Source organism: Canis lupus, chromosome 10 (assembly GCF_048164855.1).
Source record: "Canis lupus baileyi chromosome 10, mCanLup2.hap1, whole genome shotgun sequence".
Lineage (NCBI taxonomy): Eukaryota > Metazoa > Chordata > Mammalia > Carnivora > Canidae > Canis > Canis lupus.
In genome coordinates, this window is record NC_132847.1 from 64,620,251 (window position 1) to 64,633,990 (window position 13,740).

At 37.0% G+C, this 13,740-nt stretch overlaps 1 protein-coding gene across 2 annotated transcripts in view; it reads left to right on the top strand.

The window, feature by feature from the left end:
* The window catches only part of RAD23B (RAD23 homolog B, nucleotide excision repair protein), a 45,910-nt gene that overhangs the window by 26,198 nt on the left and 5,972 nt on the right, over positions 1 to 13,740 (top strand). For both annotated transcript variants that reach the window (XM_072842247.1, XM_072842248.1), the window contains exons 5-9: positions 1,085 to 1,140; positions 5,920 to 6,047; positions 8,570 to 8,702; positions 10,652 to 10,779; positions 11,704 to 11,874. In XM_072842247.1, the coding sequence (XP_072698348.1) occupies positions 1,085 to 1,140; positions 5,920 to 6,047; positions 8,570 to 8,702; positions 10,652 to 10,779; positions 11,704 to 11,874 (616 nt within the window). The remainder of the gene's footprint in view (positions 1 to 1,084; positions 1,141 to 5,919; positions 6,048 to 8,569; positions 8,703 to 10,651; positions 10,780 to 11,703; positions 11,875 to 13,740) is intronic.

Genomic DNA, 13,740 nt, shown 5'->3' on the forward strand with positions numbered 1-13,740 from the left:
AATGCCTTCTTTTAGTTTCTGTGTTCAAAACTTACCTATAAGACCTAACTGAAATTCTGTTATATAAAGATTTCCTTGGCCTTTCCAGCCTGACGTGGTTTCTACTTTGGCTATTTATTGCGTATAGGTTTCCTCTACTATTTGAAAGTAGAGCATTCCTGTGAAACATATTGTAAGCCGAAATGACATAAAGCTAAGAAGCAACTGCTGTAAATTTATGTGGAAAAAATTTTGGTCATTCCCAGAACCATAAAATAACCTCTCAGGCTTTTCTGATAACTTAGGACACACCTTGCTAAATTTAGATGAAGCATAGATGCTCACAGGCACAGTTCAGAGCTATGGTGGCTTGCTCCTGAGGTGCTTGCTGAGTATAGTCCCTGGGGAAGGAACTTGGTGGGGCCACCTCACTTCTCAGGGTGTGTTCCTCTATAAAGACTTGCTGCAAAACAAATGAAACACCATTTTCACTTTTCTCATAAAAGAAATACTTTGGAAAAGTGGGGGATACTTGTTTGGTATAATTGTGACTTGACTTACAGATTATTTAACTTCTCATTGTAAATTCTTTTTTTTTTTTTTTTAAGATATTATTTATTTATTCATGAGAGACACACAGAGAGAGGGGCAGAGACCTAGGCAGAGGGAGAAGCACGCTCCATGCAGGGAGCCCAGTGTGGGACTTGATCCCGGGATTCCGAGATCACGCCCTGAACCGAAGGCAGACGCTCAACCACTGAGCCACCCAGGCATCCCTCGTTGTGAATTCTTTGGGGGAAATAGTTGTGTGTTAACTTTTTTATGTTCCTTAAGTGGTAAGCATTCTGTTCAGTTGTTATTTTGTATCTTTGGACATTTAAAATGATGCATTTGCAAAATAGAATGAATTTTAAGATTGAACATTTTTCCCAAGCCATAAATGTTATGGGTAAAGCTTTGGGATTTAATGTAGAAGATGGTTTAAACACTGTATGTAGCCAGACTTTCACATTTAATTAAAATCAAACTCTTTACAAATTGGACAGTTCCTAAACTTCAAGTTTTATATACTTTCTGATGTACGATTCTCTAAAAACTTTTTCAGTACATCAGGAGATTCTTCTCGGTCAAACCTTTTTGAAGATGCGACAAGTGCACTTGGTAAGTATCTACGTTGTAAATAACGCAAGAAATAGGGAAGAGGTTCCAAATTTCATTTTTCTAGATCATGAAAATGTGTTCATTCTCATGGTTGCATATAATCAAGCTGCTAAATGATTTGGATAATTGCTCAGTTAATGCTACTAAAGACTTTGTAAGTTAATATATTTATATATTGAATCCTTTAAATTGTAGTGTTACTAGGGTTAAGCATATTCTTTTAGTCAAAGCAGACAATTTTCCATTTTCCAAATGTGAATTTTAACTGAGGTCTTAACAAAGTTTGAACTGTGGATAGGCTTATTACAAAATGTTTTTGAAATGGGTACAAAACGTTACTAAGTCTGTCTCTCATTTGATCTTTATTCATCTCCAGCCTTTATTCCAGTTTGAAGCCCTGTCGGGTCCCATCTGTATCTTGATGCTTGTATTGTACTTGCAGTGAATGTACTTTTCTGTCCCCCAACTTTTACTGTCTCAGATAATGCTTTTTCATCTCCCTTCACACTTAACCTGCCAAAATCAGTCTTGTTTTTTTCCCTATTTTCCCATTGTAACACCTCTAGTACATTTCCTACTGTGCTTGCTAATTGTTGCTCTATTGGCAACCCCTTTCCTCTCCTTTGTAGTGTTCTACTTTACTAGAAATGGTAGGGAGGCAGAAGATAGGGAGCAGCAGCTTCAGTGATAAGGGCTTCTAGATTCTTTCCTGAGTTCCTGTAGCAGCAGGGTTCCAACAGCATTAGCACTTCATAAGATCTGGGGGTAGGCCTCTGACCTAATGGGACTTGAACTCCATGATCCTCTCATCGCAGTGAAAGTGGTACCTTGGTTGCCCATAGCATGTAGGGGCAAAATGATTGTAAGTAATTAACCTAAGGTCACCCAGATATACCATACCCACATTTACATCTTTACATTTACTGTTTTCTGAGACTGACTAGTCTGCTACCAAATGAGTATCAGTTAGTGTCCAGTCAGCAAAATAGACATCACTTTCAAATAGGGAAAGGCTTAATCCTAGGAAGTTGGTAAAGAGATACTGGAAGTACTAGAAGAGATGACACAGAGATCAGTCAGGTTCTGTCTACCCACAGAACTGCAACCAACTGGCACTTGTCCCTGATGCTGAACTGTCTGGCAGACACCGCTGCTTCCTCAGTTGGAAAGCACGAGCTTTAGCTGCTGCTACTGTGCCTACACCTCTGAAGGCAGTGTCTTACCTTTACCTCTTCTGTCACCCTGTACTACATAGGTTGTGGGATCCCTTTACTCTTTAATTCACCCAGTCTTTATGTTGATACCTGCTACTTTAAAACTTCCCTTCTTTGGCTTACAACACTACTCTTTTCTTGATCCATGCCTTTTGACTATTCCTTTTCAGGCTTTCTAGTTCTTTTTATTTTACCTGACCTTTAAGCATATGGATCTTCTCTAGATCATAGTTCAAAGTTGAAATTATGGGAATAAAAAATACCACTCACTCTTATACTGTAAGGATTCCTAAAATTATAACTCCAGTCTACACCTCTCTCTGAACCTGCAGGCTTGTGCTTTAAATTGCCAACTGGGAAACCTACAACCTCCGTAAATTCCTTAGGTTCTAAACTGAGTCCTGTTTTATTCCCTCATCTAATTATTCTCCTTTGTTCATCATTACTTGTATCATCATCTCCACCAAACATTTAGCATTGTCCTTGACCTCCCTGCCTCTCATGGCTGGTTGAGCCCAGGGTCTCAGGGTCTCATGACCCTCCTTCCTAATGTTACTGGAATATTTGTTTCCATTGCCACTTCATTGCCTTAGTTCACATCCTTACCTCATTGATAACTCCTGCATTATTCTCTTGTAACTGGTCAGTGGCCCTGTCATAGTGGACTCTGTATAAAGGCAGACCTACTGAGGTCATTGTTAATTCCTTTCACAGCTCCTTGTGACCTGGAAGAGAAGCCCAAAACTCACTCTAATGATACACATAGGTTCTTCATTACCTCTCCACTTTAGCTTCATTAGCACTCTCTTGTGTTGTCCATAGCCTCTAGTTTTCCTATGAGTAGTTTGCCCTTGTATTATTAAGATCTAAAAAGTATCAAACTGCTTATAGACATTTCTTTTTGAGTTTTATAACTTGATTAATTTTAGGAGGCATGATTTTAGGATGATGACTAGTTTTATAACTTGATTAATTAGGAGGCATGATTTTAGCATGATGACTAGGTGTGGGGGCTCTGGACACTGACAGCCTCTGTTAGTCTCTACTATGACTTATCAGCTATTATATATACCATGCTCAAAATAAGCCTCATGGAGTTACTGTGAGAATGACATGAAAAACACTGTGTCAAAATAGTGTAGTTCAGATACTTCACAGTTCTTAATTTTGTTTATGTTGTTAATTTCTGTATCTGGGAACTAGATTACTAAAAAGGTATTGGCACTTAAGTGACTTCGTGCTAGAATTAGATGAATGGGTAGTTAAGAAAATTAAAATAAGTTCTTTATGAAAGGGGAAAGGAAAAGTCAATAGCCTAAAGATACAAATACCACATTTGGTCAGTGATATTTAGTTTTTTAAAATTATACTTTTTAGCTATTAAATGCCTTTATTGAAAATTCTGCAGAGAAAAAAAACATTCAGCGATAATGAGTGTCGTCTGTGCCAGGGAGATGGTGTTGGAAAATGTCAGGGTCCCTTGCACAGTTGAACTTTTTGTTCAGATGGAGGAAGGAAAAGGGGTGAAACCAAGTAAATTGCAAATCATGATTAATGATTTTAAGGAAATAATAGCTTTCATAAAGAAAAACAGAACATACTTAGGATGGTAAAGTAGTACATTTTAAATTGAGAACTGGAGCCTGCAAAGGAACTGACCCTCAGAGAATCGTGTGTGTGTGTGTGTGTGTGTGTGTGTGTGTGTGTGTGTATGTGTGTGTATAAAGGTTCTGGGACATTTCTAGAAGGTATGACTTCTGAAGTGACCTGAAAAACATCAGTGTGGTTGGAGTGTGCTGTATGGAGATTGTTGAGTGTTGAGAACTCTAAATGAGATGAGGTTTTCTTTTTAAAAGCTCACTGTTCCAGCCAGCTAAAGAATGGCTTATAGGCTTGGAGGCAGGAAAGGAAGCAGGGTGTAATCCAGACCAGAGATTGTTGTGGCCTGGTCTTGAGTGAAGGCAGTAGAGAAAGAGGGAACTGGGTAGTTTTGCACTATAATTCAGAATAGGACCTAGCACATATGCTGGTACATGAGGTGTGGAAGGGAAGGGAAAGGGAACTTTCGGTCACCAGGGTTTCTCGTTCTTGTGCATAGGTGGATAGAGGTGCCATTTATGGAAATGGAGAAGGCACATAATGGTGGGGCACGTCTGAGGGGGAAATCTTTAGAGATTCAAAGTCATGTATCAGTATTGGTTGAGGAGTGGGTGGAATGTGAGACATGGACACAGCCTGTGCAGGTAGCTATAGCTGGAAAGGGAAGGGAGCAGACAAATGGACCAATTCCTAGAAGAAGAATTGGGACGTGGCCAAAGGATTATGCTTCTGTTTTTTAAGATGACATTCTAGGATATAGTTAATTGCTGATGAGGATAATGAAGTGGAGAGTGAAGGGTGGGAGGTGGATAAAAGGGAGGATAACCAAAGGGTCCGGTTCTTTGAGGAGACAAGAAAGGGAATAGTACCCAGAACAGAAGTGGAAGAAAAGATGGCTTAAGTGAGATAAGTTTAGTTTAGAGAATTGGCTTTCTTTCAGACTGTTGTCTGTCGTCTGACATTTCCACAAAGAGCGAGTTTGGGTTGGAGGCAGCCTGTGGGAAGTGACTCCCTGGGATAACAGTGCTTGGGGCTTTACACCAACTCTGTATGGTATGTGAAAGTCTGACTTTCCTCCTTCTAACCTCTGCTTTGATGATAAAAGGTGTCAAGGGAAAACTAAAGTTGTTAACAGTTAAATAGATTGCTTGAAATGTCCCTCCTACTTGTTTTCAAAAAGTAGTTCATCTGTCTCCTCTAGGTTGTCTTCTCTGATCTGCTAATTCTGTCCTGTATTTGTCATACATTTGTATCTGATATTTTTATTGTACTTATACGTTAGTTTTCTGTTGCTACTATGGTAAGTTACCACAGACTTCTTTGTCTGAAACAACACAGATTTAAGGCACAGTAGGTTAGAGGTCTAACATAGTACTCACCGTACTAAAATCAAGGAGCTAAATCACTGGGCTACCACCAGGACTGCAGTCCTTTTTGTACACTCTGGAGGGAATTTGTTCTATGTCCTTTCAACTCTTCTGGAGGCTATGCACATTCCTTATAGCCCCTTCCTCTATCATCAAAGGCAGCAGCATAGCATCTGTGACCTTGCATCTTTCACATCTGCTTCTTGGACCCTCCCATTTATTTTCCTTCTTTTTTTTTTTTTTTTAATTTTTTTTTTCTTTCTTTTTTTTCCTTCTTTTTTTAAGGACCCTTGTGATTACATTGGGCCCACCCAGATAATCCAGGATAATTTCCCTCTCTTAAAGTCAGCTGATTAACAACCTTAATTCCACTTTGTCTTGTAACCTAACATATTTATAGGTTGTTGGGGGTGGGGGGGTATTATTCTACCTACCATATTATATATGTTGTAGTTTGTACTGTTAATAGTCTTTGTGTCCCTTTGCCCTGTAGTGCCAGAAGCATTGTATATACATACACACTCAAGAAATACGGGAGAAATATATATTAAATGTTGCCTTTCTTTCCCTCCCCACACACTTTTTTTTTTTTTTTTTAGTGACAGGTCAGTCTTATGAGAATATGGTAACTGAGATCATGTCAATGGGATATGAACGAGAACAAGTGATTGCAGCCCTGAGAGCCAGTTTCAACAACCCTGACAGAGCAGTGGAGTATCTTTTAATGGTGAGAAATATTTCACTTTATTCTAGTTTAAGACCAAAATATCAAAGATTTTAAAGGAATAATAACAGTTCATGGGAGAATGAGAGTATGTGCTAGTAATTTACATAATGCTTTCATTTTTCTTAGTATGTTAACATTTTGTGTTGGTAAAATGTAACCTAAAAGATTTTGATGTAAAAAAAATTAAATAAATAAATAAATAAATAAATAAATAAATAAATAAATAAATGAATAAATAGTTTTGATGTGATTTTTTTAGATAGGAAAGGACATGGCTAAATGGGTTGTAAAATTGGCTGTCCACTCAGAGTACTACCTTCTGCCCCATTCGTGTCATCCTCAAAGGATGACAGTTTGTGTGTTTGGAGGGTGGGGACAGAAAAATCTAATCTACCCTTTTAGTAGCTTTATGGATGGCCAGCATACTTCTGGATATACAGTTTCTTTTTTTAAAGACATTATTTTTATTTTATTTGACAGAGAGAGTGAGAGCACAAGCTGGGGGAGGGAGAAGGAGAAGCAGGCTTCCCTCTTGAATGGGGAGCCCGATGTGGGGCTCGATCCCAGGACCGCAGGATCATGACCTGAACCAAAGGCCAGACGCTTAACCTGCCTGAGCCACCCAGGCACCTCTCCTGGATGTGTACTATTGAGGATATTAATTAATTCAGTTGGCTGGTTTGTCTGAACAATTTGGATTCTGGATTTTTGCAAGGGTTTAGGAAAAGTTTTAGAAGAAAAAAAAAAAGGAAAAGTTTTAGATTATAGACTCTTTAATTCACTATCTTTCCATCCATTCCCTGTTACCTGACATAACATTGTGTATTTAATTCACTGTTACTTGCCTAGTTCCATTGGCATTTGAATTGTTAGCTTCTTTATGGTCAGTAGTAGTCAAGAGATTTTCACAAACATTGGTTTCTAATGCCTGGAGTGACATCTAATGCCAGCAGCCATTACCCTGGATGTGATTCGTTATGCTTAATTCTTTATTTGTTTATGATTCTGACTTCTGATTTATTGAGAAATGGAAGCATTTGCCATTATCATCCCTTACCCACATGTAATATTTCCTTTTCATTCTTCTTCCACAATCTATGCGGCTTTCATAAAGACTTATTTTAATATGTTGTATATGAAAAGTCTTGTAAATCATCCATCAAAATAGTGTTCCAAAAGTTTCAGTGCAGTTTTAAGTTAAAAATAACTTCAGAAGACAAATGATACCAACTTAGAAAAAGCATCACCTAAATATTGAAATATTTAAGATTCTTTTTTTTAAATATTTAAAATTCTTATATGTACTTTTTAAGTTTTGAATAATCAACTTTAATTTTTACATGTGATACTTTCTGGATGACACTTTCTCAGAACCATGTATCTGTAGAGGAGATCTCCTTCCTCACTTGGCCACTGTTGCCACTGTCTCTGTCTCCATTAGACCTTTTTTCCCTAGAGATCATTTCAGAACTGCACATGCATCAAAACCTGTTTCTTTGGGTAATTTTTTTTTAAGATTTTATTTATTTATTCATGAAAGACACAGAGGAAAGAGAGAGGCAGAGACACAGGCAGAGGGAGAAGCAGCCTCCATGCAGGGAGCCTGATGTAGGACTCAATCCCAGGACTCCAGGATCACGCCCTGGGCCCAAGGCAGGTGCTAAACTGCTAAGCCACCCAGGGAACCCCTCTTTGGGTAATTTTAAGGCTAGGGTTACAAATGCAAACCTTTCTATCACAGAGCTGCTGAAAGTTTCTATAAAGTTCAGAATTAACTAAAGTAATGTATAGCATAAAAAACAAACATGCCCAATTTTAGTAAGATTTGTATTGACATTGTAAAATTCTAATAGCCTTTTAAAAATGTACATTATTATATGCCAAGTTTATGATCTTTGATGTTAGATGTAATGTGTTTGTTATATGTAATCATTTTTATGACTTATGTTTTAAATTACAAATCTCTTTATACCTTAGATCTACACTGCCTAGTAAAATAGCTGTTAAATACTATTAGTACAGGTAGCTGTTTGAATTTAATAAAATTAAAAGTATATTAAAAAATTAGGGCAGCCCGGGTGGCTCAGTGGTTTATTGCGGCCTTCAGCCCAGGGTGTGATCCTGGAGACCCGGGATTGAGTCCCACATCTGGCTCCCTGCATGGAGCCTGCTTCCCCCTCGGCCTCTCTTTCTGTGTCTCTCATGAATGAATAGATAAAATCTTTAAAAAAAAATTTTTTTTAGCACAGAGAACATTTTTTTCATCATGGAAACTTCTGGACAGTGCTGCCTTACATTATAGCAATATATATTCTTCTATACCATGCTCAGATCATTTCTAATCTCATTTGAATATATGCAGCTTTCAGATAAGTCTTAATCCTTTTAATTGAAACAGACATGTTTGATGCTTTTGGAAATTAGACAAGCACGTTAAATAGATCAATAAATCTTTTACTTTGTATTGTATTGAATTAACTTTGAATGACAAGCTATTTTAAAGCTGGGAAATTGTATTGTAGGGGATCCCTGGAGATAGAGAGAGTCAGGCTGTGGTGGACACCCCTCCCGCAGTCAGCACTGGGGCTCCTCCATCTTCGGTGGCAGCTGCTGCAGCAACTACAACAGCGTCAACAACCACAGCGAGTCCTGGAGGTTAGTCTGGGCTACTGGGAGTTGGAGGGGGCACGGTCCTGAGTTTCTAACATATGGTTAATCTGAGGTAAGGCTTGTCCCTGGAGCATCTGGAGGACTTTTCACACAAGGTCTCTATCCATTAATGTTAGAGAAGAGCCCAAAATGAATTCTCCCAAGTAGCTGTTACATATCTTCTTGCTGAGGCCTTAGCATTGTAATTTTGGCAAAAGGCATATGTTTAGCCTATTTCAAGGAAGAAATGCTTTCCAGTTCACATTTTGTGTTACATTCTGAAGCCAGAATGTTTGCTCACCTTGTCTCTTCTCTTTCCCTATGAATGTCATAAAATATGTATAAGTTCAAAGCCAATAGGATCCTAGTGATTATTATACCACCAAAGAAATAAAACACTGAGAAGCTTGAAGACTTGTATCTAGAGGTAAAAGCCAAGCTTGAATTTACCTCCCTGTACTGGCCAGCACCTACCCTTCCATTGCTAAAGGTGACTACAGAGGTAGGCCTGGTAGGCCCAGGAATTAACTGCATTCTCCTTCAGTCTCCTTCCGTATGCCGTATTGATAAAGTAATTTAAACTGTTAATTTTGAAGAAGCCCTTCTTTGATGCTTTTCTTAGCTCTACTTCAGACAGTCAGCTCTGGTTGACAAAAAGCCCTGAGCATTTTGTGTACAGTTTACCAGAGGACAGGCTTTTCATTTCTTCAGAAAGACGAGGCCTCAAATTTGATTCAGATATGGGCTCCTATCCCATTTAGCTGTACTTAGTGTGTTAACTTAGTTTCTGAGTCTGAATTTCTTCATCTATAAAACTGGTGTCACAGAAAGGATACTTCTCATACTCCTATGGCCATTTTAATTTGAATGATTTTCTTGAGTAATTTAAGAAATAACATCTAAAGAATTCTCATGGAAAAATAAATAAATAAAGAATTCTCATTAGAATTAGTAACCTCAAAAGCATAATTACATGCAATTTTTGACTTCCTAAGAATAATCAGACAACCACATTACCTCCAAAAAGTTGCAAGTTCTGTATCTTATTTGGCATCCTTAATATTTATTATTGTTATGGGATTTTGGACTAACAAGCTCTAAATACATTAGTACCAACTTGACTTGTATCTTATTTATCTCAAGCATTTATGTGTTATAAATGTTTGAAGTTTAATTATCAAAACCAAAGTTGTTTTTCTTTTTTTTTTTTTTTTCAAAGTTGTTTTTCTAATTGTAGTTCAAGTTTGTGTTAACAAAACTTCTTATCTACATATCTGAACGTTTTAATTTTTTTTTTTTAATTTTTATTTATTTATGATAGTCACACACACACACACAGAGAGAGAGGCAGAGACATAGGCAGAGGAAGAAGCAGGCTCCATGCACCAGGAGCCCGATGTGGGATTCGATCCCGGGTCTCCAGGATCGTGCCCTGGGCCAAAGGCAGGCGCTAAACCACTGCGCCACCCAGGGATCCCTGAACGTTTTAATTTTTAAGTATTATTTTTCACTTACTTGGTTTAGAATTTCCTGGGAATTCAAGCTCAGGTTGTTTTGTTTGTTTTTTGTTTTCTTAAGCGTTTGGGTTGTTTATAAAATAAGCAGGTTTTTTCATTTTGTTAGTCCTGGGTATATATTTATCTTAGGAACAATTTTAGTACTTTTTATTTGATAGAGTACATGCAGGTCATAAATTCTCATTATTTGATAATATTGAGTGCCCAGGACAGTTGAGGAAAACGTCATTCTATACTCTCTGCCTATGCTAATAGTAATTTCTGTACCATAAGACTTGCTTGTTGGTACAATTGAAAAATTTTTGACATTATTTATTTTATGTACATCTGAGAACAACTTTTTCACTTGACAGCATTTGCTGTCTAAAATTCTGATTGAACCAGCCTTTTGTATGTGTAATGGCTGCTTTTGCTTAAAAATATTTATGTATTTTTTAGGACATCCCCTTGAATTTTTACGGAATCAGCCTCAATTTCAACAGATGAGACAAATTATTCAACAGAATCCTTCCCTGCTCCCAGCATTGCTACAACAGATAGGTCGAGAAAATCCTCAATTACTGCAGGTAACTATTTAATTAGAGTTAATTTCAAAAGTGAATTTCTGAAGCATATCATATTTTTTAAAGTCTATGAGTACTCCCTTTCCCCCCCCCACAAGCTCCGTAAACTTTTTCTGAGCTGCACTCAATAGAACATACTATAGGTTAGATGTACTTTAAAAAAAGAGTGTGTTGGGGGTGGAGGTTAGGTTAATTTAAATTGATCAGCTACTAACACTTTACATCCTTGGGGAAATACTTTATTAAAGAATCTGAGAAACTCTTTACCATAGAAACTGTTTGTAAAATCTTTTTTTCCCAAACTTATTATCAGTGCAGCACTGCCTCTTAAAGACATACCCATGGGCTTATTTAATGCTCAAGTTACAAAGTAAGTTTTATACAGCTTTGTACTGCCTACTAGTGTGGAAGATACAGAAGTTCTGTTTCTTTTTATAGGCCCCAAGTAATTTTTTTAACGTTAATTTGGGGAAATGGATGCATTTATGAGAGAGAATTTATTTTTTGTTTTTTAAATTTTGTTTATTTGAGAGCAAGAGAGCATGAAAAGAGAGAGGAGGGAGAGGGAGAAGCAGACCCTCTGCTGAGTAGGGAAGCCTGATGTGGGGCTCCATCCCAGGACCCTGGGATTATGACCTGAGCCAGAGGCAGCTGCTTAACCAACTGAACCACCCAGGCAACCCTGAAAGAGAATTTGAATTCTTTTAATTCTTCGCTGTTTACCTCACTCAGAAGTACCAAGTTTCGTTAATATTATAAGAGAGATCACATTGTTCCAAAGATTAAATAATGCAGAATCATTCTAAAAATAAGGCAGTTGCAAAGTTCTAGCTTTCTCTCATATTTGTACTTAGAATTCTTAGTTTCCTGAAGATACTTTGTCATTGCATTGGTTTTTTGTTTTTTCTGTTCTTCAAATTACCACAGCAAATTAGCCAGCACCAGGAGCATTTTATTCAGATGTTAAATGAACCAGTTCAAGAAGCTGGTGGTCAAGGAGGAGGGGGTGGAGGTGGCAGTGGAGGAATTGCAGAAGCCGGAAGTGGTCATATGAACTACATTCAAGTAACACCTCAGGAAAAAGAAGCTATAGAAAGGGTGAGTAGAAGTAAAGCTGAAAATTCAGTTCTTCAGTCACACTAGCCACATTTTAGATGCTCATTAGTCACATGGGGCTAGTGGCTGCTGCCTTGGGAGCACAGATACAGAATATTTCTGCCACTGGTGATATTATATTGGACAGAGCCAAATATAGCATTGTTCTAAGGATTAACAGTAGGCAAAGACCGTGTATTTTTCATCCCTGCTCTCACATCTTGGTCTTTGTGAAGCCAAGGGACTAGCAATGAATGCCAATCTAGCTTTATAAAATAGTTATAAATATTTTTAAAAATTAAAAATTTCATCTAGGTCTTAAAATTTATGAAGAAAATTATATTAAAGTGAATGCCTAACTCAAGATTATTCATTTTTTTAAATTTTACTTTACTGCTGTCACTAGAGTGTAAAATAGATATGTATGTGAATTATATATAAAAAATATGTATGTTAAACATCAGAACCTGATACCATGATTCTGTTTTCATCCTTACTAGGTTAACCAGTTTACATGAGGCACTGCAGTAACTTAGTTTGCATGATACAAAGACAAGTCGTTCATTTTTCTCTGGCCTTTATTGTTAATATTTGTAAATAGGGAATCAGTTACTGCCCTGTCTTATTTTAGCAAGTGTGTTGAGATGGAAGTCTTATAAAGAGCATTTTAATACTTAGAAAATCATTTGAAAGATATTTTGTCCATATATATGATAAAACATTTCAAGTGTTCAAGGTTTATAATTACATGTTTCTTCAAAGATACTTTATATATCATGCTAATATTTCCCCCCTCAAGTAACTGAAGTGAGTGAATGATACTTGCCTCAATTGTTCTATAGCGTTTTTAAATTTTTTATTATTACTTTCTTTTAATGGTTAGGGGTATCAGTTTTTGATTTCTGTTTTGAAGAAGATTTTTTTCTTTGTTGCTTGTGCCTTTGGTGTCATACTAAGAGAAGTTGCCTAATGGAAGGTCAGAACAGAAGACTGACTCCTGTTTTTTCTCTGAAGACTTACATAGCTCCTGTATTTAGGTCTATGTGATCTTGTGTGAATTTTTGTTTGTAGTGTGAGGTGTAGAAGTTTAGCTTCTTGTTTTTTGTATGTGGATATCCAGCACCGTTTACTGAAAATTCTGCTCTTTCTCCATTAAATTGTCCTGCATCCTTGTTGAAAATCAAATAGCCATAATTGTGAGGGTTCACTGGGCTTTCAGTTCTGTTCCAGTGATCTATATGCTTATCTTATGCCAATCAATACCTCACAGTCTTGATTACTGTGGCTTTTTTGTGGTAAGTTTTGAAATCTCCAGTTTTCTTTTCTCAAGATTGTTTTGGCTGTTCTGGATTCCTTGCATTTCTCTATCAATTTTAAGATCCTCTTGTCTGATTTCTAGAAGAAATGCGAAACCAAAAACTGATTGGGATTTTAATACTCTGTATTTTTTCTGCAGATCAGTTTGGAGAGTAGTGCCATGTTAGCAACATTCTCACCAAGCCATAAACAAGAGTTGCCTTTCCATTTATTAGATTTTCTGTAATTTCAGACATGTTCTATAGTCTTTGTACTTCTTTTGTTAAATTTATTCCTCAGCATTTTCATTCTTTTTGATGCTGCTATAAATGGAAATGTTTTTCTTAATTTTAGTTTTGGATTGTTCATTGCTTAGCTGTATAGAAATACAACTTCTATCTTACAACCTTCCTGAACTCCTTTATTAATTCTGATAATTTGTTTCTTAAGATTTCCTATTTGTAGAATATCATTTGCAATTAGTTTTAATTTCTTTTCCAATATGGATGCCCTTTCTTTCTTTCTTCTTTTCTTTTCTATTCCATTTTTCCCTCTTTTCCTTTTTTCTTTTCT